At 39.8% G+C, this 27408-nt stretch overlaps 1 protein-coding gene across 2 annotated transcripts in view; it reads right to left on the bottom strand.

Moving 5' to 3' along the window:
• Slc38a9 (solute carrier family 38 member 9) overlaps positions 1-27408 on the bottom strand; it is an 81620-nt gene that overhangs the window by 22322 nt on the left and 31890 nt on the right. For both annotated transcript variants that reach the window (XR_008219527.1, XM_052743292.1), the window contains exons 3-10: positions 27100-27232; positions 23407-23528; positions 23213-23276; positions 22402-22495; positions 16439-16609; positions 12540-12599; positions 11173-11364; positions 8969-9076 (exon numbers count right to left, since the gene is read on the bottom strand). Coding sequence is in view for 1 of the 2 variants with exons in the window: in XM_052743292.1 (XP_052599252.1) it covers positions 8969-9076; positions 11173-11364; positions 12540-12599; positions 16439-16609; positions 22402-22495; positions 23213-23276; positions 23407-23528; positions 27100-27232 (944 nt within the window). In the remaining variant the exon portion in view is untranslated. The remainder of the gene's footprint in view (positions 1-8968; positions 9077-11172; positions 11365-12539; positions 12600-16438; positions 16610-22401; positions 22496-23212; positions 23277-23406; positions 23529-27099; positions 27233-27408) is intronic.

Below are 27408 nucleotides of genomic sequence, written 5' to 3'. Positions count from 1 at the left end.
AAAATCATGTGCAGATGGAATTACTTGCTGATATTTTTAACAGAGGAGTAACTGACAAACTCTTTAGCTGGAATTCAAAGTAAAGCAGCTAAATAGGAAAAAAAAATCACCAATCATAGTGGTTCATACCTGTAATCTTAGCACTTGGGAGGCTGAGTCTGGGCCAGTCTGGGCTATTTAGTAAATTCCAGATTAGCCTGAGCTAAAGGGCGATCCTGTCTCAAAAGGCTGCCCTGCCCTGTCAATATCTTCCTTATATAATAACTGGTTAGAAGCCGTAAGAAAACAAATGAAATGATCCCACCCACATTAGCAGAACAGACACTAATTTGGCCTCTGAGTACTTTCAGTTCTACATGCCATATATTAAAGTACTCTGACACATTAGCGTGGAAGTACAACACCCAGATCTTCCTTTACGTGAGAACCTGAGCAAGGAGGTTGTTAGCTGATGGTTCCTGGCTTCAGCCCTCCGGTGTCTGCTGCCCTGATCCTACACTAGTCATTTTCCCACCCTAACACCTACTAGCCAACCTTGAGCTTGCAGTGTATTAGGGTGTGGGCACATTTGTGTATCTCCAGATTATTCTAGAGGCAATATTTGCATTGAGGGTCATAGTGGCTGGCCAGGATTTCCTGAATTTACTTCTGTAAATCCATTTTCCTTTTCTTCTCTCCCTTCCTATATATCTCAACCAGGCTTAGTCTTGTTCCTAGTCCCTTATACATTTCTTGCTCTTCTAACCCTATTTCGGTACCTGCTTACTGGAGAACTGAAATGGACCCAGTTGGTGTTGAAAGTGGTCTGAGAAACTGGGATTTGAGCCCTGGATCACTTACTACCAAGTTTTCAGTTATCATCTGTGCTGTGTTCATGCTAGATCCAAAGGTTCTTTTCTGTTTTGAGATGGGATCTCATGTAGTCCAGGCTGGCCTCAAACCCACTATGTACTTGAGAATGACCTTGAACTTCATGATCCTCCTGTATCTACCTCTCGGGTTAGAGGCATGTGCCACCATATTCAGTTTTATACAATGCCGAGGATCAAATCCAAGGTCTCTTGCATACCAGGCGAGCACTGGATACACAGTGGTACCCGAGCCCCAAAGGTTCTGACAGTGTTCCACTGATGACTGAGAGTGACTAAAAGGAGGGACGAGCACTCCTGACCTCATCCTTTCATGGGTAGCATTTCACCATGGCCATCTCACTACAAATTGCATTTTCAAACAGAGGACTATAGGGCTATTCTTCTTTCGCCCTACTGGTCTCCTGAAGACATAAAAGCCTATCTTGCAAGCGTGGGTGGGGGGAGGAGGAGGGAGTCATAACTGGCCTTTAGAGTTATATTTAGCTTAAAAGAGAAGCTTTTCAGTCCAGTTCTTGCTTTTTAGTGCTTCCTACCATTTTCTCAACAAGTATTCTTTCAATTGAGCCATTCAAATTCTCATAATTTCCTAAATGAGTCATGTTACTTCAGGCCTTAACTGTGCATGGCATACCTCTGAGAATTCTCCAATTCTCATTTAGAGATCTCTTTTTGGCCTTTAATAGATTCCTCTGAGATCACTTCTCTGCCTCCTCTTGTATATGCAATTCCTCTGTACTCCACTGATCCTTGTGTACCTCTTTATTTTATGATTGATACTCCATCAGTTGTCTTACTGCTCAACTGGAATCTCTTGGAGGGCAGAGGGTCATGTTTTATGCAAAACTGTGTGGCATGTAGCAGGAACACTATTGTCAGAACTGAAGGACTCTCAGCTATGGATATGAACAAAATTCTACTTAAAATTGCTTTTAGAGTTGAGATTATTTTCACTCTTATGGACCTTTTCCATCTCAAAGCAATCAACCTTTGTCTATGACAGCTGATGAACTTGGTCCTTTTCAAATTAAAGTGTTTGCAACTGATTGACACAAATAATTTTTGAGCAGAAATGTAAAAACCTGAGAGTTTTCAGTGTTGTTAAAATATAATTCATATATTTTACTCATGTGAAGTGTAAACTTAAATGGTTTCTAGTATATTCAGAGTTGTGTGATCATAACCATAGCACTTTGTCCCTTTCTAGTGCTGAATAATATTCCACCATATTGATTCATCATACTTTAGATACTCACCAGGGACAGACATTGGGTTGCTTCCACTTTTGGCAATTACAAATAATGAAGTTATAAACACACACACACACACACACACACACACACACACACACACACACACACATACACACACACACACAGACACATACACATATTATGGGGAAATATGCCCAATATGCCTTTTCAAAGAATATAACATTCATGCCATGATTATTCCATTGTAATTAAAGAAGACAAGTAAATTCACAAAGAATTTTAAGGCGTCCTAAACATCTGGTCATTTTCAAACTACTTAATTTTTTGTTTTGAAAATGTTTATCAAAAGAGAATTTAAGCTAGTTCTGGGATGAGGTTGTGGTACCTCATATGCTTGGCATATGCAAAGCCCTAAGACTGATTTCCAACACTAGGAGGTAGTGGGGATAGGGAGAAGAGAATTTCAGTACATGTATCTGATAAAGTAGTACTCATATCCAGAATATACAAAGAAATATAAGTTAAAACATGAAAAACAGAAAACTACTCAGAGAAGTACTTTACCAAAGAGCAGATCCATATGTTTAGTGACATATGAAAAAGTGATACCTTGCTGGGCATGACACATGCCTGTAATCCCAGCACTAGGGAGGCTAAGGCAAGAAGATGACCAGGAATTCGAGGCTATCTGGGTTGCATGGAGAAACCTTGCTTAAACAATCAAACAGAGGTGCCAGTTTCATTAGGTATCAGAGAAATTCAAATAAGACCCACAATCTAACAAACACAGATGCATCAAAAAAGCCAGTTGAGAAGAAAAGACAAGTGCTGGTGAGGAGCTGCAGAGCTACAATCCATAAACAATGTCAGGAGAATGGAGTGTGCACAACCACAGTGCAAAGCTGTTTGACATCTCTTAAGCAGAACACAGCATATTCTTTGACATAGGTTTGTACCCAAGAGAAGGCAGCCACATGTTCACCAAGATATATGAGAATGAAGAGTACTGAAAAATGAAACTAATAGCAAAAAATTAGAGACTACTCAAATCTTCATAAATAGAAAAAGATAAGACAGACTGTGGCAGCTATATAATGCAGTGATAATGACAATGAACTATAACACTGTACCAGCATGGATCAATCTCATAGTATAATGCTAACTAAAAAAAGCCAGACCCCGCCGGGCGGTGGTGGCGCACGCCTTTAATCCCAGCACTCGGGAGGCAGAGCCAGGCGGATCTCTGTGAGTTCGAGGCCAGCCTGGGCTACCAAGTGAGTTCCAGGAGAGGCGCAAAGCTACACAGAGAAACCCTGTCTCGAAAAACCAAAAAAAAAAAAAAAAAAAAAGCCAGACCCCCAAGGAATATACATTATATATACAGCACACATTACATTTATATGATGTTTTAAAAAAGCACACAAAATCAATCTTTGGTGTGTCATTCTTACAGGGAGACAGGTGGGGAGAATGAGAAGATCTAGTAATTGGGGTTTTGATCTGGATGCTGGCTAGATGATAGATACAGTTTGTGGAAATTAAACTTACACATTCTTGCATGTGAATATTCTACTACAATAGTAAAGCTCCTAAACAAACAAAAATCAAAGGGTAGAGCATATACCTAACAGTAAATAGAGGTTCTATTTTATTTAGAGATACTATTAGGTATCAGTGTGTGTAAAAATGCAGTCTGCTGCTGTGGATGATTGATTGATAAATAAAAAACTGATTGGCCAGTAGCCAGGCAGGAAGTATAGGAGGGACTAGCAGAGAGAATTGAGAGAACAGGAAGAGGAGGAGACACTAGCCTGCTGTCCAGGGAGCATCATGTAGAGTACTGCCACGGAACACGTGGCAACATGTAGATTAACAGAAATGGGCTGAGTATAAGAGTAAGAGTTAGACAATGGTAGGCCTGAGCTAATGGCTGAGCAGTTTAAATAATATAAGCATCTGTATGTTTATTTTATAAGTGGGCTACGGGACTGCCGGGGCTTGGCGGGACCCAGAGAGAAAAACTCTAGCTACAGTCTGTTCTCAATATAACTATTCAAAATACATGAACAGGAAAAAATTTTCATGTTTTTATTATATCGGAACAGAATAATGCTATGAAAACAGCAAACCAGGGGCTTGGGTCGGGGAGGCTCAGTCAGTAGAGCACTTCGTGTACTCATGAAGACTCGAGTTCAGATTCCCAGCAACACACTTAAAACCAAACCCAACCCAACAACAAAACTATCGGTGTTTCAGTGCACATGCCATTTCAGCACTAGAGAAGTGGAGACAGGAGGGCCCCAGGGCTACCTAGACAGCCGCTGAGTCAAATCCAGTTCACAGGCTCCTGCTGCCTGGTTCATTTGAGATCTTGCCTCAAGAAAGAGTTGGAGGTTAATTGAGGAAAACACCTGATGTCATCTTTGACCTTTGTGTGGCATACACACCAGACAACACACACACACACACACACACTAAACTAGTATCTAAAGTCTCTTTGAAGTCAGTTTCAAAGAATTGTGAGGGCTTGTTTTTTGAGACAGGTCTCCATGGTGGTTTGAAAGAAAATGGCCCCAAAGGGAGTGGCACTTTTAGGATGTATGGCTTTATTACAGTGGGTGTGGCTTTGTTGGAGGAAGTGTGTTACTGTGAGGGTGGACTTTGAGGTCTACTATGCTCAAGTCACCTGACGTGACAATAATGGACTAAACCTCTGAACTGTAAGCCAGCCCCAATTAAGTGTTTTCCTTTATAAGAATTGCCATTGTCATGGTGTCTCTTCATAGCAATAGAAACCCTAACTAAGACAATCTCACTATGTAGCCCAGGCTGACCTCTAAATTGTGGCAATCCCTCTGGCTCAGCCTTGAGTGCTAGTATTACAGGTATGAGTCACTATACCTAGCTCAGAAATGATATCTTAATTGCAGTTTTAGGTTTACTAATTGTTAAGTTAGCCTGGCATGGTGGCACATACCTTCGATCTTAGCACGGGGGAAGTAAATGCAGGAAAGCAAGAATTGAAGGCTATCCTCAGTTACACAGTACATTAGGCCAGCCTAGGCTACACAAAACCCTGTCTGTCCTCCCCACCACCCCCTAAAAAGCAAGCAACCAAGAACTGTTGAAAGTTAAACAATATTGGGGATGTGGCTCAGTCACAAAAGTGTGTGCCAAGTGTGAAGAAAGAACTGGATTTGGTCCCCAGCACCGAATAAACCAGCTGTGGTAGTTGGTGCATGTTTATAATAAACATGGGCATCAGAAGTGCTAAATAATCATACTTTTAAATTGGATTGGGAAAATCAATTGTTTATTTTTATGATTATGACTGAATTCATAGTAGGCCATGAACTGCATTGTGATTAATTTCCTTTTATATAAAAACTCTTTTCATTGACCTGTTTTTCTGGAGGAAATAAATAACTTTTTCCCTTAATTATTTAGTTAATACTAGTTCCTCCTCAAACTTTAGTCAAGAGTTATAAACTCTCTCCTGTCAATCTATTCAACATACCATAAAATTTTTGCACTTTTTTCTTTGAAAAATTCCACCTAGGATATCTGTCTACCTCTTGCGATTTGCTCTGGCTTCCCACTCGGCCTGTCCCTACTGTTTCCTAGTTCGGCTTTCATCATGTCTCTTTACTCTTATTTTAATGGGATTTAGGAGGAAGTAAAATAAACATATTTACTTATTCAGTAATTATTTCTTTACATCTTTACTTGGTGTGTGTGTGTGTGTGTGTGTGTGTGTGTGTGTGTGTGTGTGTGTAAATGTGCATGTCACAGTATGAGTGTGGTGGTCAGAAATGGGTCCTGGGGATTGAACTCAGGTCCTCAGGCTTGGCAGCAGGTACCTTTACCTGTTGAGCTATCTCACTGACCCTCAACACTTATTTTTTATTAGCACTCAGTATGTGCCAGCAAGTATTGTAGGATTTGGGGATATAACAGTAATACAGAACTTTAAAGAATATAAATAATACTCCAGTTAAAGGAGACAGATACATAAGTAGAAAATGAATTTTTAGTATCTGAATTCAGGAACCCAAAACATTTAGAAGTATTTCTGGATAAATCCCTTTTACTGTAACTTTTGCTACTTTGGGAAGCACAGGAGCCAAATGGATTAGAATAATTTGGGGCCCCCAAGACTCCAACTTATTAGAATCAGGAATTACTAACATATCACAGGTGCTTGCTATAAGGTTAGTACTGAAAAGAACTTTAAGGAAAAGAGCAAAGAAGCCTGGGGGTGGGTAGGTAGTCTGAGAAGACCCTGCATAACGACACTGGCCATCTGTGCATCTGAGAGAACAGGCCATCTCATACACAGGGAACAGTGAATGAAGAAATTCTTAAGCAGATAACTATTTATTCACCCTGGTTATACATTTTAAAAAACATGTTTATTTTATGTTCAATTATGTGTAATTGTGCCTATGTGTGTGTATGTGCATGAGAGTACCAGTACCTACAGAACACTGATCCCTTGAAGCTGGAGCTACAGGTGGTGGTTGTTGACGCCATGCAGGTGCTGAGAATCAAATTTGAGTCCTTTGCAAGAGCAACTAATGCTGTTAATTGCTCTGTCATCTCTGGAGCCCCACTAGGTATCTATTTTTAGTTTATTATCATTAGTAGAAACTTTCCTCACTAGCACTTAATAAAGCACAATGGACGTAATGTTCAAAAACAATATCCTGGTCTATTTTTGCCAATCAGCGGGAGGATTCAATACTGCCATTTTCATCAGTACGTTTTATTTGTCTTTTTAGAGACAGGGTCACTCATGTTCTGGTGCTTCTGGAATAGAGATCCAGCTGCCTCAGCCTCCCTAGGGCTGGGATTAAAGGTGTGCACCACCATACACTCTTGGAAAGAAACATGCCCTTTCAAGGCCCAGTTCTTTGGAAAATCAAAGCTAATAAAGTCAAATGTTCTGCAAAAAGTAGCCATGGCAACATAATCAACAATTTTCAATGGCTACCTACTCAAGACAGCTTGAAAATCTAGGAAGGTCATAGCAAAGAAGTAGGGAGATAAATCGCTCCAACAAGGATTATCAGGAAGACCAGACACTGAATAGTGTCTTGAAATTCTAGACTGCTTGGTGACTAAAGACAAGAAAGAAAGCAGTCTTTCTAAAGCAACAGTAGAATCGAGTGTTATTTTCTCATGATTACTTTTCAAGATCTTTTTGTAAGTTTTATTCCCCCGGGGGAATCTTTGTACTGTCAACTTTTTGGTACTTTGTGTTTTCTGCGGGCATCGGTCACACACTGGGGCATTTTCCGACTCTAGATCTTCTTCCTTGGTGAAAAGGCTGAAACTTCACCAGAGACACTTTGCCTCCAGCAGATCCTTTCTTGGGGATGGGCAGAGACAGGTCACAAAAAACCTCAGAGGTCGTGAAGCTTGACCTGGCACAGGCCTGGCACTTGAGGCAGATTTTCAACTGTCCCATAGATAGGTCCACACTCTTGCTTTCTTCTCGCTCCAGATAGCGCTTCCACATTAAGTTGGCTCAGTCATCGTCACTTAATTCAGATTCTTCATGCAGAACCCCTCCTTGGAGAGGTGGAGAGGGAACTGGACCACTGGGCAGGATTGGAGGTGCCTGGCGGCCTCATCCATTGATTTCAAGGCGCAACCGCTCCATGAGGAGCTTCAGGAACTTTTGGGCATCCTGCTGGCTGTATCCAGAGAAGGAGGCAACGCATTTATAGGAGACAGCCCGGAATCGAGGAGGATTCACAGCTTCACAGGAGTCAGGGTGCCAGAGGCACCTACATCTGCGAAGCTCCTGGGCTCGGCCTCTCCCGGCACCTCTTGCTGGAAGTTCCTTCGAAGACAAAGTCTCAAAGAGGCCTTGTGCTGCTCAAACACTGTAGCACCGTGTTCAGGAAACAAGTAGTTTCCAGATTTCGGAGGCCAGCATGGTAACAGCCACTTTTTAATCTGTCTTCTTATTTAGTATGATTCGTTCATTTATTCATTGTTTTATTGGTGCTTTTTAAAAAATGCCCTCTATATTTTAATTTGGGTGAAACTAAATTGCCACATTATAATCAGGAGGAGAAACGAGACAGGCGCAAAAATCCATTTAATAACAATAATCTTGCGGGCGGTGGTGGTGCTCGCCTTTAATCCCAGCACTCGGGAGGCAGAGGCCAGCCTGGTCTACAAAGCGAATTCTAGGAAAGGCACAAAGCTACCCAGAGAAACCCTGTCTCAAAAAACAAAAACAAAACCAACAACAACAACAAAAAATAATAATAATCTTAACCTGAAAAAACAATAAAGTTACAGAAAAACCTATAAGGGGAACAATGATTTTTCTTTTCTTTTTTTTTTTTTTTTTGAGACAGGGTCTGGCCTGGAACTCACAGCAATCCTACCCAAGTACCAGGGCTGAAAGCATGTACCACCACCACGCCCAGCCAGGAACAAAGATTTAAATGAGCAGTATTATCAACATGAGTAACAATGTTCTAAGTCTCTGACGTTCTAAGCATATGTTCCTTAGAAAAGTCTAGAGAATAAGTTTTTGATTTTTCAAATGCGTTATAAATTGAATGGGCTTCAAGTGTCAAGTCACAAATGATAGAGCCCTGGTTATCCCTAGTTGCCAGAAATACCAACTACAGTCCTGTTTTGTTTTATTTATTATTTTGTTTTTCTGAGCCAGTATCTCACTCTACGGCCCAGGCTGGCCTAGAAGTCAAGGCAGCTCTTCTGTCTCAGTCTCCCACATGCTGGAATTGGCAGGTGAGAGCTACCACATTAACCTTGTATTACCTGTTTTAGACTGACATTTCAGAGTAGTTAACTTAAAACACATTATTGTTATTTAGTTATTTCTTATTTTGACAAACTCACCTGGTACAAAAAATTCTGTTGGCACAAACCAGTGAAATTCCAGATGGAATCCTAAGCGAATAGCCTTCAAGGTAACAAGGAAAATCAAATAGAGGACGGATACCGTACCTGTACGGGACAGACAAACAAACCCAGAGACCACTTATTACCTTTGCGTATCTTACAGACTGCTTTAAAAATCAGGACTGGAGAAATTATCTTCATTAATTTTATTTTTTTAAAAAACCAGCTAGATTCTAAAGAATAAAAATTAGCCATGTGAGTTATCAGAAAATGAAACAGAAAAGTAAGCCTAAGGAGACCTGGGTCAAGGAACCTCTAGTGCTCACTGAATGGGAACTGTTCAGTTAACTCAGGAATTCAGTGCAGGCAACAAGCAGACTCCATTACAGAACTGTCAGGTATACAAGAAAACAAAACCATGAAACCAACTTATGTTGTTTTAGGTGTTGAGAGACACTCAACACACTGGAAAGTCTGTCCAGTTAATTTGAAATGATAAAGAAAGAAAAACATTTGAGAAAGTGGACAAATGAGCTAGCAGCTACATGAGGCTCTGCCACACAGAGTTTTTACTAGTGTAGAAATGAGAGGGCTGTTATCCTTTAACTAAAAACATGTTTCTTGTAGTATTGGGAATCAAACTGAGAGCCTTGTAAGTACACAACTAGGCAAATGCTCACTCGGTGAGCTCCATCTCCAACTCCAGGTTATTCCTCCTGAGGAAGCAGATCAGGTCATTATGGAGGCAGTCAGACCTATTTCTGTATGCCCTTGGATGCTCCTGCTGTGAGGAAGTCACAGTTGGAAGAGGAAGGAAAAGGACGACAGCAGAATGTCTTCAAGTCTGGTTGGAAGCCTGAGGACCACAGGGTCTCGCTGAGCAAACTCTCTGTAAGTTCGCACGCTTCGAAAGACTTGTTCCCCTGGAAAGTTGGCAGCGAGTCAGGAAACCACAGCGAGCTCTAGAAGCTGGACTGCGGGTTTAGAGATTAGTCCATTCACAAAGGTGAAGACAGAAGGCCGGGCTTCCGGAACAACCCGTTTTCTCCCTGTGTTCATGCTGGCTTACAGCATCCTGCTCTGAGGGAGACAGACAGAGAGACCTATCTGTACCCTTTCCTTTCATCTCCTGGGAACCCAGCTACATTTGGGTTTTGTACCTCTGAGTTCCTTGATATGACGGAGAGTCTGGTTACTGTGCGCTACAACTGCCTACTGAGAGAGCCTTTGAGGGGAGATAAATCTTAACAAGTCTTTCTAAGTTGTTATCTCCAGATTTCCTTTACTTAACCAGATCTGAGCTTTCACTGGAGGTCTTTTTGTAACTTAAATAGGGTCAAAATTTCCTTTGGAGGTTTCTGTAAGACAGGAGACACACACAGAGGTCTATTCCTTTAGGAGGCACCTGTGTTAAGAAACAAAAACTGAAGAAGAGTGCAAAAGCAGGGTAAACCTAAGAAGCCAAGCCAGGGCTGGAGTGGAGCGCAGCAGGAGATTAGAGCATGGTGCCCAGGAGGCACAAGGCCCTGTGGTCTTTTTGTTTGTTTTTAAAGCATTGGGTTTGATTCCCAACACCACATGAAAGGAAGAAAGGAAGGAAGGAAGAGAGGGAGAGAGAGAGAAAGAGAAAGAAAGAAAAAAATGAATGAATGAGAAAAAACTTAGCTACAGGATATCTCTCATGTTTAAAGTTAGATGACAATTCTGTGCCATACCTACCCCCCCCATCTCTATAGTCAAGGATGACCTTGAACTCTGGCTCTTCTGCCTCTAACTTCCAAGGGCTAGGATTAGTGGCATGTGTTGCCTCACCTGCTATGAAAGACTCTTAAAAGGAATACAGGGAAAAGCCTTTCTGTAGCAAGTACCAGTGTTCTCATACTTTAAAACTGAGGATTCCTGTAATTGCCATCCTGATGTCTCCTCCTGAGACCTTAGTCTATCTCCTCCAGCGGAACTCTCACAGGAATGAGTTGCTCAAGGTTAGAATGGGAAACCTTCATATCAAGAAAACAAACCCCCAAAAGGCAAAATGAACCTGAAATGGTCATGTCCATTTTTCTGTGCCAAACTTTATAGAAAAACAAAAAGCAACAAAATCAAAGTATCATATGAATGAATAAATTAAGTAGATATGAACAGCCGGGAAGGTAACGCTCTCCCCACTCACACTTCTCAAGTCCCACAAAGCAGCATCTTACCTAGGATATTAAATTTGGAAAAAAACGAAGGCGATTTGAAGTTGAGCAGTGGCAAGAGGAGCCCTATCAGGTACAAGGGCACCGTCTTGGACTTACTCCACCACTTCTCAAACTGCTGCACTTCTGTGTCATTGTAGAGAATCAGGGAGCCGTTGTTAGGATGGCTACCACTCCCAGCGCTGGGGCAAATCACTGCAAAAGTAAAGTGCCATGTCAGAGGTTAGACCACACAAGCCAGAGGATCACTGTGCCAGGGGCTGGCGCCTGCTCAGCTGTTAGCACCAGCTTCTGGAAACGGGTTATATAGGGGCTGTGGGAATCTTTCCTCTAAATATAAATAGTGAAAGGTAAAGGAATCTTAATTAGGACCAAGAGAAGGATCCCATAAGGTGCTCCTTGGCCTCATTGCTGGACAGAAAATTTTGGGCTTATGGTATCTCAGTAATATGAGATGTATCATGCAGAGTAATTGTTGGCACCAATAACCATACAAAGGTCTAATAACAGGCCTTTTTCTCTTAACATTTGTATTGGATTTATTACTTGTGTGTGTGCATGTTCATCACAGCACATGTGCAGAGGTCAGAGGACAACTGGCAGAGGCCCTTCTCTCCTTCTACCATGGAGGTCTGCGGACTGAACTCAGGTCATCAGGCCTGGCGGTAAAATACCTTTACTTACTGAGATACTTCACTGACCCCTTTTCTCTTTTTTTAAATAACAAAAATATCTATGTGTTAGGGAATTAAAAGCAGAAATCCATGATCACTAGTGGAAAACTGAAGAATTTGGAGTGTGACAATCCAAAAGGTTCTGGAGTTTACCCCACTTGCAGAAGCCTAAGAGTCTATTTGACAGGTTGAGGACTGGGAAGTCTGGAGATGTGTTGGTCTTCTCTTTCTCTGTGCCCCTTCCTTCCTGCTCTCTCAGCATCTGTTTCTGTAGCTTACTTGCTGTGCATTTACATGCTGCAGTGTAGAGGTCAGAGGACAACTTGCAGGGGCAGTTCCCTCTTCAACCCTGTGGGTCTGCAGGGTCAAGCTCGGGTTGTCAGGCCTGTTACCCTCAGAGCCATCTCACCAGGCTTATTTTCATGCTCTTCTTAATTTATCCCCTTAAGGTGTCGAGGCTCAACCTCAGTGCTTCTCACATGCCGTGCAGGTGCACTACCACCAAATCACACTCATTTATTTTTAACAAATGAATCTATTCTGAAACATACCGCCAATAATTTCATAGCAACCCAGTAACATAAGAACAATTTTTCCCCAACCACTTACCAAAATTGTGGTCACATGCTCTATTGTTAAATTGTTTTGGGAGCAGGATTGGGGACAAGGAAACAAACTGAATTCCAAACTACTTACCAGAGTTGCTATTATTAGTGCTCAGTATAGTGTCTGTGTCATTAATGTGATGAATAAAATCTAAAAGTTAAAGACAAACATATAGTTAAGCAATGAATGAACCATGCCAAATCCCATCATCACCTAAGGTCTTTTGTTTATAAAAAACGGTTATTTACTGTATCTAATATTATTGAGTACACTGACCCCAAGCTTTCTTAGTTACATAATTTCACTTTCAGTTTTCTTTGCCTACAGGAATGATAGTGTCATTTACTTCATAGGCCCATATGGAAAAAATTTATATAATGCAAGGTTAAAAAAAAGCTACCTGAAAGACTGAATTAATGATAGTTAAAAGGTCTGGAGGAAGATAATGCATACAATTTTTTTGTATACTTAACATTAATTTACAGAAGTATAGCTACATTTTATGCAAAGCTCTCAAGTATGCCAAAAGGGAAACCAACCAGCATACATGGCCAAGCCCATTTGGAAAATCACTTAACGTTTTCCTAAGGTACAGTACATACTTTTAAAGAGTTAAGGCTGTATAGTAACGACCAAGCTTGTAAGAACTGCTGAGTTAGATGGAAGGACACAGATAAAGGCATGTGCTGCTAATGCCTGAGCATTCATGCCATTCCATAGTGAATGTGAGGATGGGTAAACAGTGTGGTAGGTCTGTCTGTTGATTTTGAGACAGGGTCATGCTTTATACCTTAAAAAAAAGAAAGAAAGAAAAAAAACTATAGACATAATAATATTTGAATTAGAGTAGTGGGGGACATAACATGACTCATGGTTTCTCAATGGGTGTGATAATATTACCAAGGAGAAGAATTCATTCCTAAGGGGAAGAAAAAACTTACTTTTTAAAAACATAATGTTCAGATACACACTTTATAAACGGTCTATCTATGATGGTAAATTTTCATTGGAGGGACAATTAGAATAACATGTCTAAAAAGGTGTTCTCAAGGAGTAATAATTTTTTTTAAAAGTGGAGGAGTTAGAAAATATAAAAATATAGGAGATGCCAGCCCACCATCCAGTGAGCAGCATGTAATGGCACACAGGTAAAGCCACAGAACACGTGGCGACATATAGATTAACAGAAATGGGCTGAGTTTAAGTGTAAGAGCTAGTCAGTGGTAGACTGAGCTAATGGCTGAGCAGTTTTAATCAATATTAAGCCTCTGAATGATTATTTTATAAGTGGCTGTAGAACAGCGGATGAGAGAGATTTGTCTGGACTGTGCGGCGTTGGACCAAACGGGACACAGAAAAACTTCAGCTACATATTACAGACTATTCTAGAACAGTACAATGTTGACAGCTGATAAGGCTAAGTGAGAGAAACATGTGGATTCCTTTTCCTTAGTATGTATGTATGTATTATGTATTTATTTATTTTGGTTTTTCAAGACAGGGTTCTGCTGTGGGATGGTTTGTATGTCAAGTGTGTTGCTGATTGGTCAATAAATAAAACACTGATTGGCCAGTGGCTAGGCAGGAAGTATAGGCGGAACAAGGAGGAGGATAAAGCTGGGAAGTGGAAGACTGAGTCAGAGACACTGCCAGCCACCACTATGACAAACAGCATGTGAAGATGCTGGTAAGCCACGAGCTATGTGGCAAGGTATAGATTTATAGAAATGGATTAATTTAAGATATAAGAACAGTTAGCAAGAAGCCTGGCATGGCCATACAGTTTGTAAGCAATATAAGTCTCTGTGTTTATTTGGTTGGGTTTCTGAGTGGCTGTGGGACTGACAGGTGAGAGATTTGTCCTGACTGTGGGCCAGGCAGGAAAACTCTAGCTACAGGGTTTCTCTGTGTATCCCTAGCTGTCCTGGAACTCACTCTGTAGACCAGGCTGGCCTTGAACTCAGAGATCTGCCAGCCTCTGCCTCCCGAGTGCTGGGATTAAAGGCGTGTGCCACCATCACCCAACATGTGGTTTCCTTACATTGTTCTGTTATTTTGTACACATTTGAATTTTTTAATAATAAAAAGTATGTGTTGTATAACAAATTGAAACTACATTTACAAAACCAAATTAAGGTATCAAGCAAAAAGTTTTTACCAAGAAAAACTTAAAAGACATTAAATAAAGACTTAAACTGTGCTATGATCATGGATAGGAGAACTCCGCATCCTGGTACAGTTTCCTCCTGCACCAATAAATCTAATGTAGTTTTTATTAATCCTAAATCAATATCCTAATAATATTAATTATGGTATGTTGACTGAAAATTCAATGCAACGTCAATCAAAATCTAACTATATTGCTCTAGAATTTGATAAGTTGATTGATTCTAAATGTAGTATATAAAAGACTTATGAACCTTAATGCAAAACCAAAACAACAACAACTAAAAATGACGAATTTGAAAGTAAGATTTAAAAAAAAGCCCTGAATACAACACCATATAAAAGTGAAGACAAGCCATTCAGATGTTTACAACACAAGGGTAGATACGAGGCTAGTGTACAATCAGAATTTGATCCCTGAAACGCAATGGTGGGAGGAGAGAACACAGTCCTACAAGTTCTCCTCTGACTTCCACACGTGAGCCCTGGCATGTGTGTATCCACCCACATACACACGTACACACGTACACACACACACACACACACACACACACACACACACACAATACAAATAAATGCAAAAAAAGCTTAAAATCAACATCCTTTATCCAAGTTAAAAACAGTATAAAAAGTACTTGGATTGAGTTGTTAATACCCTCTTCAGAATTCTAGAGCAGATTTGAGCAGGTAACAGTTCTGTGGTAGAGAAATAATATATCATTTAAATTTCATTATTCTACTGTTTTCTACTTTTAGTTCCTAATGTTTCAGTGACTATAATCTGTTTACTGTTCAAACATCAAATTCTTCAACAACAAATACCAGTGAATTTCATAAACTTTTCTGTTTCAGTACTAAAGTGTTGTAGAAATACTTTATACTAATTAGAGACTTAGAAGGAATACCACTTACTAACAGTTAACGCAGTTGGGAGGTCACACACCCTGGCATGGGAGTTACTGCTGTTGTTTTGCTGTGGACATGATGGGCCTGTGAAACTGCCTTCTACATAACTGTGTCTATGCTCATAGACTGGCACTGCTCTAAGCTGTGGCCAGAGATGCTGCTTTTTGCAGTGGTCAGTGGTAACTGTGGAGACTCCTAACTGGCCAAAGTACTGAGAATAAATGACTGTTGATTGCCCAGTCGTAAGTGGGACAACTATAACACCCTCTCCATGGTTCAGGGAACATTCTGGAAGAGGAACCAGAAAAACAAAACAAAACAAAACAAAACCCTTAAGACCCAGAGGAAGTCAGGGCACTGCCTTCTGGGAATGGCGTGTTTTTGGATTCTTGAATTCACAACAATTGTGATATCTTCATAAGACTGGGCTTGTCGATAACTTTCATGGAGGGAGGAAGAGCTCTTGGGGCCCACCCCTTCATGAGAATACATATGCAGGTAACCAGTGACGGGGAGGGAGAGACATTGGTGTTAGCGGTGCAGACATTGCTAAAGCATCTCTGCTCCAGCAAACCAACTTTCACCCAGGTTCGTGTGAGCAACCCTAATGAAACGTGGAAGTAGAAGGGAGCTAGTTGGGAAGAGGAAGGGGACTAAAGGGAGTGCAGGGGAATGAGAGCCTAACAGGAAGTGAACATGATTGAAATACACTACGAAAATGTCAGAATGAAACCCATTGTTTATGTAAAAAATTAATGGTTATACACAGGATATTTGAGGTCCTGAGCATAGAAAAGTTGAATCAAGCATATTACCCAGGGTTATATAACACTTGACATCTAAAAATGTAAGGCTGGAACTAAAATATTACAATGATATTTGAGGGTAACTTTGTTAAAGACTACATCGATACTTACTAAAAATAAACTTTCCAGTATTAAAAAGAAAATTAGACATAAGCACCCAATAAACTATCATTGCTCCAATGAGAGACACCAAGGAGAAAAGGAGACTTGACCATTGTCCAAAGGAGCCGAAATAATGTTTGCAGACATCTGGATATTCCCAGGTAGTTGTGTCTGATGTACCTAGATAAAAATGAAAGAGAAAGAATAAGACTAGATGTCACATAGTCTACATTTATGATTTATATTCCCTCAATCAACTCAAGATATTTAGCAAAAGATTATGGCTACTTTACCAATAAATACAAGAATGCATTATGGAAAAACTAGCAATTAAAATGTTGTAAATCAAAACAAATGTGATTAGTGAAATAGTATAATCTGAGAAACATAGCATCATAACTTTTTATAACTAAAAAGAGCATGTGATAACCAAGAGTAGGAAAACCAATTAGTCAAAAACAGAATACTCTCTCTTTTTAGTTTTTTGTGATGGTGTCTTGCTACACAGCTCAGGCTAACCCCAAATTTACAGCAATCCTCATGCCTCAGTCTCTCAGATTTCTGGGATTGTAGGCATAAGTCACCCTGTTAGCTCATCTAAAACACTACTTAACAGTTAAACACTACTTAGCAACATGAAGGAAAGTTGTCTTGAGTCATATTTTATGCTACAAGCCAATTTAAATTTTAGGTAACTGAGTTAAGAATTTAAAAGTAAAGCTAGGCATAGAAGTGAATACTTGTTAATTCCAGACTCCAGTATGCTGAGGCAGGAGTATGTGAACTCAAGGCCAGCCTGGGCTACACAGTGAGTTTGTGAACAACCTGAACAAGATAAACATAGCAAGACAAAACAACAACAAAAGATTAACAAATTAAAGTTAGAAAATAATATAGAAATCCAATATGAAAGGTTATCCTTTTATCAACTCAGTAAGAAACAGAATGTGCAATAGGAAAGAGAAAGGCTTATGAAAGCCATTCAAACACCGAGTGAGAAAGAAATTCGTAAGAAATTATAGATAAAAAACTAAGTGCAATATCAGATAAAGTACTTAGCAGAACTATAAAAGCACCAAGGAACTTGGGGATAAGTGGAAAAAAATACAAACAAATGATACAATTAAAGAAAACCACACCACTTTGCAAGCATAAGAAACAAAAACAGAACTGGGAACACACAAAATAATGGCCGCCTTCAAAACAGCCTACCGCTAATGTACAGCTGGTGCTGCTGGGAATTAGCACGGCTCTTAGAAAGAAACTTAAGTTCAGCCATTGCCGTCTTTTCTTCCCTTCTGTGTTTTGAACCAGGGCTTGAGCCCATGTAGCTCTACACATGCTAAGCCTGTGCTCCACCCCCGAGTGGATCTCCAGCCCACACTTTTTTTTTTCTTTAGTGGTCAAAATTTAAAGAAAATAATAAAAATAAAATCCACAAAATATGTATAAATTATTTTTTGGAGAGTATTTCTTAGAACAGTAAACAACAGAAGACATACATGTGTTACAGTACACAATCAATCAACCAACTAAACAACAAACAAAAATAATAATGGTGACTACAACCCATAAAGTTCCCTTTAAAAAAAGTGATGAAGTGGGAGACTTGTAATTGTAATAAAGCATACTAGATGATAAGAAGAACACAAAGACATTTGTATAAAAACACAAAAATTATTTGCTTTTCCATGGTTGGATTATTGCAATAGCAATTTGTCTCCATATTTGGGGACGGAATAAGAATAGAGGTAGGTATAACATAAGATTAGGCTAACTGTCGTCAAGTTATAGTCACTTTCTCCACGACTGCATGGTTTGTACTGCTGTAAGTTAATTGCTGTGTGGTGACTAAGCAGGAGCAGTTCTATAAACATCAAGGGAAACACAGCAGCCAGTCCATGGCCGAAAGCATCAGCGAACGCCGGCACTGAGCAGGGCGGTTTGCATCTACATGAACACCACTAGTTTGGACGAGAAGATGGCTCAGTGGTGAAGGTGTCGCTGCTAAACTGATGACCTGAGTCAATCCCTGGATCCACATGATGGAAACAAAGAACCAACTCCCAAAAGCTGTTCTCTGATCTCCACACACGCTGTGGCACTCATACGCCCACACACATATACAAGCATATACACCCCCCAACACACAATAAATCAATGTAATTGAAAAGAGAATTTTAGAAACAATGACAGTTTCATGAACAATTACTTCAGCCTGGTGTAGCAGTAGGTGTTTATACTCCTGCTACTCTGGAGTCTGAGGTGGGCGGACCAGTGAGTCTGTGAGTAGGAGGTAGAAGGACCACTGGAACCTATTGGGTTGAAAACAGCCTGGGCAACAGAGTGAGATCTCTCTTAAAAACAAACAAACAAACAAACAAACAAAAAATAATAATTGTGCCAAGTACTCATCTAGTTTCAGGAGGGGGGATACAGTGTGACTGTCTGCCTGTCTCTTTGTGTGTATTATGTAAGTAGGACTAATTAAGTAAGTCTGCCCCCCAAATCTTGTCTGTTCTATTCTAATAGCATTCATACAGACATTGGGGTGTGAGAATAAAAAGAAACAACCACAAAGGAAAAACATTCTAGTCTATAAATGTCCAGTTATGAATGGACTTTGAAGAATAGACAACAAGTTTATTTATGGGCACAGCACAGAAAAAGTTCTTCATGAATGATGGGTGATAACCATCTCTTTGATTAACAATTAGATCATTAATGTTTGGGTGGAGAGTTTCACTGTAACTTTTATACATGATATTCATGGATTTGTTTTCTCTATAGATTACTTTGGGTGTGGACTCCACCTTGGAGCATGTGACTCTTTAAAATGACCTCTTGACTACCTGCCCAGATGATTTCTGGTAATGCCCTATAACTTTTTGATATATTTCTTTTAAGGTTTTTATATCTTCTGTATTGATCAGGAAGATCTCAATCACTAGTTTATGTGCACAACCTCCTAAATTTTCTTCTAATATCTTTATGGCTTTATTTTTTTACATTCAGTATGAATGCCATCTGGAATATATTTTTATATAAGGTGTCATACAGTGTTTTCCCCCCAATAGATACTTAGTTTAACAGACGCCAAATAGGACATATTAAACTCATAAACCTGAAATTTACATTTCCTTTTCCAGTCTAGTTTTTATAAAGATTACATTTTTTTATTTCATGTGTATGGATGTTTTGCCTGCATGTCTGTGTAACATGTATAAACCTGGTGCCTGAGGCTAGAAGAGGACATTTGATCCCCAAGAGTTGCAGACAGTTGTGAGATATCATGTAGGTACAGGGAATTAAACCTGGGTCCTCTGGAAGAGCAGCAAGTGATTTTAACCACTGAGCCATCTCTCCAGCCCTTCCACTCTGTTTTCTTCCTATTTCTAAGAGAGCAGCTTTCTGCTTTGTTAGAATGACTTTAGAGTATGTTTTAATAGCTGGTAAGTCTGAGTCTTTCATACCGCTTCTTTTTTTTCTAATTTTCCTGGCTGTGTTTGAAATGGGACTGAATTTATACATTTGATTTTCTGTGGTGTGCAATAGCGGATCTTCCAACCCACACGGTATGTTTTTCTTACTTGTGCGATTTAGTTCTTGGGTTTAGGTAGTTTGTATTTTTCCCTCATCACTTGTGTTCTCCTCCTAAATTTCATAAGTCCCTTAGAGTTTATTGCTGTGGTGAATGGAACAATGTCCTTTGCACTGTAGTTCTGGCTGTTGATTCTTGACTTCATATGCAGTCAACTTTCAGGTTCTCATTAATTCTAATAGTACTAGCCAGCATTCTAATATCATTTTTTGTTATGATTACTAGTCTTTTCCAGTTTTTATATTAGTTTGAAATTCTTTTGCTGTATTTGATAATATCTCAAAAAACACTATGAGTTATTATGAGCATCCCTATGTTTTCTTGACTTAAATGGAAATAAGTTTAAGGATTTTATCACTGTAGAATGCTGCTGGTCCTGGTTTAGGCGTAAACAGTCTTTAACTTGTTAAAAGTAGTATTTTCCTTAGAGCTTTACTAAGAAAAGGAGGCTGAATGCCATCAAATGCCTTTTTAGGGGTGTCTATTGATGTAACCATGGATTTTGTGTTGGGTTTCTTAATAGAGCATCCTTCTTGCCTCACTGGAGTAAGCCCTATTTTAAACACAGGATATTATTTTTGTTCATCACTGATTCTATCAAATAGTATTTTGTAACTGTTTTTCTTTCTTTTTATGTCCGGTCAGGCTTTGCTTTAGGGTTTGTTGACTTTGTAAAATGAACTGATGCAAGTTCACCCTTTTAAATGGGAGCGGTTAAGAAACACAGGCATTACCTGTAACAGAGCGAGCGCAGGGAAGGCTGTGTTCCCACTGCACAGGCAGCCTGATGTAAGAGCCATACTGACTGCATGTGTACAAAGAGCTCTTCCCATTTCAGTCAGAACCGAAACTGCAGAAACCAAAGCTGAACAAACTCAACTGGAAACTTGAATGGCTTTTAAACAAGACTTCTCCCAAGATTTTAAACAACATTCCCCAAGTGACTAAGACTAGGTTTAACTAAAGAAAGAGGCTGCAAACTAGATGTTGCTTTGAACATGCTAATAAGACTGAATGAATAATACATGTCTGTCAAGCCCTAAAAGTACTTATATATGTTTTGCCTTTTTTTCTTTTCTTTTCTTTCTTTCTTTTTTTTGTGTGTGTGAAAGAGTCTCATGTAGCCTAGGCTGGCCTTGAACTCCTTATGTAACTGACGATAACCTTGGATTCCTGATTCTCCAGTCTCTAACTCCCAAATTCTGAGATTATAGAGATGTATTACCATACACAGTTTAAAATATGTAAAAATGACTCAAAAAGATGTCTCTCTGTAGAAGTATACACTAGTCCCAGCTGCTTGGGAGAATAAGATGGTGTGGGTTGGATGACAGATTATTTCTACTCAGGATTGAAACCAGCCCTAGCAATCCAACAAGATCCCACTTCAAACTTAAAAACAACAAAAAGATTATCCCCCTGATCCCCTGATCTAGAATCTATACAAATGAGTAGAGGAAATGAGTTTATACAACTTTAAGAATTGCTTATACTTTCATATTTTTCTATGGTTATTTTATGCTTTTAGGTCTGCTATGTGTAGGTCAAAATAAGTAAACAATAATTGGTAAGAACCATGGAGTTCTTAATAGTTTTGACAAGGGCTTTATTTTAAAAATATAACATTTTTGGGCCAATGAGAGCGACAGGCACTTGCCATCAAGCTTGAGAACCTGAGTTTAATCTTCAGGACCCCCACGGTGGAGGGAGAGAAAGCTGCCTCTGTCAAGTGGTCTTCTGTGTCCATATGCACTCATGCACACCCCGTAATAAAATATAATCATTTTTGTAAGGACATCAGCAGTAACATAAATGTATTCTCCAACGAACCCCTGGTTCTGAATTTCAGAGGGAGCCAGAAATTCGTTAACAGACTGGTCAGCAGAAAGCCATGAGTTAGAAGGGTAAAGCTTTTTTTTTTTTTTTTTTTTTGGTTTTTTGAGACAGGGTTTCTCTGTGTAGCTTTGCGCCTTTCCTGGAACTCACTTGGTAGCCCAGGCTGGCCTCGAACTCACAGAGATCCTCCTGGCTCTGCCTCCCAAGTGCTGGGATTAAAGGTGTGTGCCACCACCGCCCGGCAGGGTAAAGCTTTATGTGAAAGTAGACAGCTGGGGCCAGCGAGAAGGCTCAGGAGGTTAAGGAGCCGCTGCCAACCCTGACAGTCAGAGCTCAATCCCAGACGATTTACATAGAAGAAAAAAACTGGCACCTTCAAGCTGTCCTTTACCCTCCACGTGTGCACTGTCACATGCACACGCACACACAAATAAAAAGGAAAAGGAGACAGCTGACACACACGTAGAACATACACAGGAGGATCTGCCTCAGTAGGAAGGTTTGTTAGTTCATGCGACAATGGATTCTCACTTACATATCAAACTCCGTGATTTCACCACTCTGTAGCAGCAATAAAGTGTTAAAAGGCCCATCAGCACGATGACGCACATTCCAGTAGTAAATCCAGCCTTTTGAAAAATAAAAAATTGGGTTCCTCTCATTAGGTAAGAATAACATCATATGCAATACATTGTTACCCTAAGCAATTATGATAAAAACATGGCAATGGAAAAATGAAAAGAACATCTGCTTTTTAAAGAGAATTTTATGTAAATAATAAAACTTAAAATACAGTGGTCTCTCTCTCGCTCTCTCTCTTTTTTTTTTTTACAGTGCTAGTATTTGAACCCAGGGCCTCATGTAAGCTAGGAAAGCATGTTATCATTGAGCTATATTCCCAGTCCCAAACTTAAAGTATAAAGTAAAAAAAATTCAAAGTTATTATTTAATTATTTATTTTGGAGACATTTGGAATAAAATAGGAGGCTTCAGATTTACTGTGTAGCCCAAACTGGTCTTGAACCCATGATCCTGTCACCTTAGTGTAAGTGTGGGGATTGTAGACACCAAAAAATTTTCAGGGGGTGGAGAGATGGCTCCAAAGTTAAGAATGCATACCAGCCTTTCCGAGCGCCGGAGCCTGGTTCACAACACCCACACTGAGTGGCTCACAGCTGTCCGTGACTCCAGTTGTGGAGGGCAACCTAATACCTCTGACCTCCACAGACCCAGGCACTTATACGCACATACCCACACACAGACTCACACATATACACAACTAAAAATAAAAACTAATAAATCTCAAGAAGTTTTCAGATTAAAGTGTACTAAAAAAAGTATATTACCTGTTTTATGCCCCAAGGAATACTTAGTATAGATGTTCCCATCATGGTATTCCAGATCATAAAGCTGAAAGAGTAATAGCAGTAAAAATATGAAGTTGGGCTCCTCAAACATTTTAATTAAGACAGAACTAAATAACGAGTTATTTTCATTCATACACAGTTCAGTTCACACTTCAAGAAGTAGTTCTACTCACATAGTTACTAAGCTGGTGTTTTTACCGTAGCCTTCAGTGTAGCTCTGGAGTTTATAGGCAGAGCCCAGGGGACTATACACATAGCATTCCTCTGGGGCTGGAACTACATGGTCTGGAGCAATCTTAGGGAAAAGAAAAGAGAGACATCAGAACCAGTAAATGTTCTCTATTGATCAAAGAAACTGACTAGACACACTTCTAAGATTGACGTCGAACTGAAACAGTTGGGAGGCTCTGGTTGATGGACGGGTTCCTCGTAGGCAGTGGCCAGTGAGATACTCGGCTATTGCTCTCCATGTCTCAAATGTGTGGCCCTCCTGTCTTTGCTACGTGAGTGCTGGGGTTATAAAACCCTCCAGCATGCACATCTCTAAGACACATTTTTAGATATACTGCTAAGTACTATGAACATTTCACATTATGCATCCCTGATTGAGGAATTAAAAGTTCTTTTTTCAAATATAGTGGTAGATATAAAGGAGCAAGATTTTATCTCCATCATCAAAGTACTTTTCACATTCACAAGAAAGAAGGTAGCAAAGAATAAAATGAAAGAAACCTCCACAGAGGAGGCCGTCCTTACGCGAGGAGCTTTTCAAGAACTAAGTGGTGTTACTTAACTCTGAGGTGAAGGTGGTTTTAGAAGAAACAGCCAGGAATCTCAGACTAAAGAACTGAGGAGACAATGGAGAGGAAGTAAAGAGATAGTACATAGACCAATTTTTAAATGCCTTGGGTAAAAGAAACAAGTACCAAAGGAATTTAATGAATGGTAAACAAGGATTGCAGAAGCCGAAGACATTGAAGTATATAAGCAAAGGAGAAGGGCTGGAGAGATGGTTCAGTGGTTAAGAGCACTGACTCCTCTTCCAGAGGACCTGGGTTCAATTCCCAGCACCCACATGGCAGCTCACAACTGTCTGCAATTCCAGTTCTAGGGGAACTGGCAAAACACCAATGCACATAAAACTTTAAAAAAAAAATAAGCAAAGGAGAAGGAGGCAACAGAGAAGTAACAGATGTGGCGAAGAAGACTGAAGAGATGTACCGTGTACACTTATTTCTCACACTACCTCCTACATTTCTTCTAACTCCACCTTCCCATATTGGAGAAGAAAATCCATCCTGTTTTCTGATGAAACTCTGTCCATTTCTGAAAGTTGCTCTTAGAGAAGAGGAAGTCCTTAGAGGCATGGAATCTAACTAGTACGAGCTGACAATCTTTTCATATTAGCACCTACATATCAGTGTGCAACTTTGTGCTAGGTTTCCTATTTGCAAGTCAGGTAACAGCCTCCAACCATCTCCGATTCCAGATGGACACATGAAGCGATTAGACAGGACTAGAAGGCATGCTAAAATTAAGTGTTCAACTCTGTGCTGTTCTGTCTCACTGGCTAGACAATGAGAACCAGAACGGCTGGGGGAGACTTCAAGGAAGAGATGGAATGTCAGCCTTAGTAGAGGAAAGGGCATACGTTATCAGTACAATGTCACACTTTTCTCTTTTAACGTAGTGAGATCAGTGGTGTCTTTGCAGGAAAGAACATCCTGAATGCTATGCATGGTGTGGCTTCAGAAACAACTAGTTCCTAAAGACACAGACAAAAATACATATGAAAATTGTTCTTTTCCTTCTCCTCACCGACATTCCTCTAAGAACTGGATGATCTTGTCTTCTGCCATGAGTAAAAAGAAAACAAGTGCAACGCTATGTCCTATCAAGAAGGAAACACACCAGAGCTGACAAAGCAAACTGAGGAAAAACAAGTAAAATCAAAACCTATAAGGAGCATGGTTCAATAAGAGGAAGAAAATTCTGGTTGTGTTCTTACACTGACGTACACAAAAAGGAAGAAAAACCTACTCCATGTACACCTCACCTAACTCTGTGCCCTGGGCTCAGTCTCTGGTCTGGATTATGTATGGGAAGATGTGAAGGATGGGCTGTTCTTAGGAGGCATGGTAAACTAGAGGCTGGATCTCACTGTGGCCGTGGTCTAGGGTGGTATTTTCATCTGAATGTTCCTATGACACACACACAGGATCTTGCTGACATATGAACTATGCTTCACTGGTTCTGACTAAGCCCCACATAATGCCTTTTTACTAAGCCTTCAGTGATGCTGACGATGCTGATCTGTAGATACACGTGTTTATTCGCAAGAATCTAGGAGATGCTGGCGGACAACTTTCTCTCCTCTCCAGCTTAAAATAACAATAATGGGATTTTTGTCATAAACGAAAAGGTTTTATTCTATGAACATTTGGTAACAATGATTTATTGTTCTTCGCTAAAACATACTTTTAGGGAAAATGGGATTTTTAGAAAATGCATGTGGATATTTATACAAGTTCATTAGAAATGGATCTATCACATTAACTTTGGTGACTGGATGTACTAAAGTCATCTCAGTGTCAGCTAACAAAGGGTTACAACTCGGTGCACAATGCTGACTGAATTTCCAGGCACGTGATATTTATTCAGCCCTAGATGATATCTCTGAAGTCTGCTTCTAAGAGTATAGAATTTGGAGAGTCTGTCAGACCATAATGTCAAATCGCCCAAAGATTTAGATAATTCTATAATGGACTTCACCATCAATACTAATGTAAAGTCCTGAGTGGGGAGATGGGAAATAAAAAATAAAAATTGTAAAAAATTATTCTGCACATAGCATTTCAGAAGTCTTCTCTTGAGATCATAGAGCCAGGTATGGTGGTTCATGCCTGGAAACCAAGGAGAGAAGGCAGGGAACTCAGGAGTTCACTCTCAGACACAGAGAGATGGAGGTCAGCCTGGATTTCACCAGATGCTATCCAAATGAAGACAAGGAGATCTTAATGCTTACTTCACATAGCCATTATGGGGGTTAAATCGGATGGCCAAGGTCAGGTGGTACCCACTCCTGGACCTTGGTAGACATTTAGTGACAGTCAGAAGCCAATTGTTTTCTTCATTTTTGGTACTAAGATCGACTTTCACCATATTTTTTTAAGCTTTCAAATTTCTAAGTATCTCACATCTGATCAACGTATAAGCAACAGATTACTTACACATTTTTAAATTCTAAAATAATAGACTTCAGACAATCATGAATTCATAAGCTATGGTCCCTAATGCAAATTTGGCCTTTATTGTATTTGCGGCCCTTTCCTAAGAATTTTTTTAAATGTTTCTAAGACAAAACAATGAACTGTAATAGCATGTGGTCTGAATAGGCTAATTTTTAATTTATAAAAGGAAATGCTAAACAGAAAACTATCAGGTATATGTATGAGCATATTTGTTTCTTATTCCCATAGAAAATGTATGTAAATATTTTCCTTTGTAGCTTCAAACTTAGAAATTAAACAGACTAGCTAGAATCTTATGCTTTCAGTCAATGATTTAAGCTGCTGTTTTGAAAGAAATTTGACTTCCTCAGAGCTCTTGGAATCAGAGATAAGCAAAAATTAAAAACAAAACAAAACGATCCAAGCTATTGTCAACAGAGTTTAAAAAATGGCTATGCCAGGGTAGATAAGAATGAACAAGCCTGAAACATGTATTAATGACTACTTTGACTTTGCATGATGCTATCTTTGGAATACCCCAGTGAAAAGTTCAACCGCTGGGAGTTGCCCTGGGTTTTGGTGTTTACAGTTCACTTCAACTCAACTTTAGACAAGCAGCAGAACTTTGCCTCTTACCAGTGCCTTGTCTGCAGGAGTGGTGAGCCGGCTGTAGTAATGAATCCGCTTGTTCATAGCAGAGGCATGGTCACTAACCTTCTGAATGACATCATTCACGTTGATGATGTTTGTAGGCTCTATATAGAAAGGCCTAGAGAAGGGAATATATACTTGACAAAAAACGTTCAGGCAGAAATTCTGGAAGTCAGCCATTGCAGAGAATAACTTCTTGTCCTCCATTTGAAATGGGATGCACAAAGGCAAGGCATTCACTTCTCACTTTTGGTGGGAAAAGAAAATGTCACAAAAGAAGTATTATCCTATCCA

This window comes from Peromyscus californicus, unplaced genomic scaffold (assembly GCF_007827085.1).
Source record: "Peromyscus californicus insignis strain IS unplaced genomic scaffold, ASM782708v3 Scaffold_18__1_contigs__length_77618521, whole genome shotgun sequence".
Classification (NCBI taxonomy): Eukaryota; Metazoa; Chordata; class Mammalia; order Rodentia; family Cricetidae; genus Peromyscus; species Peromyscus californicus.
This window is presented reverse-complemented; position numbering and strand designations above follow the sequence as displayed.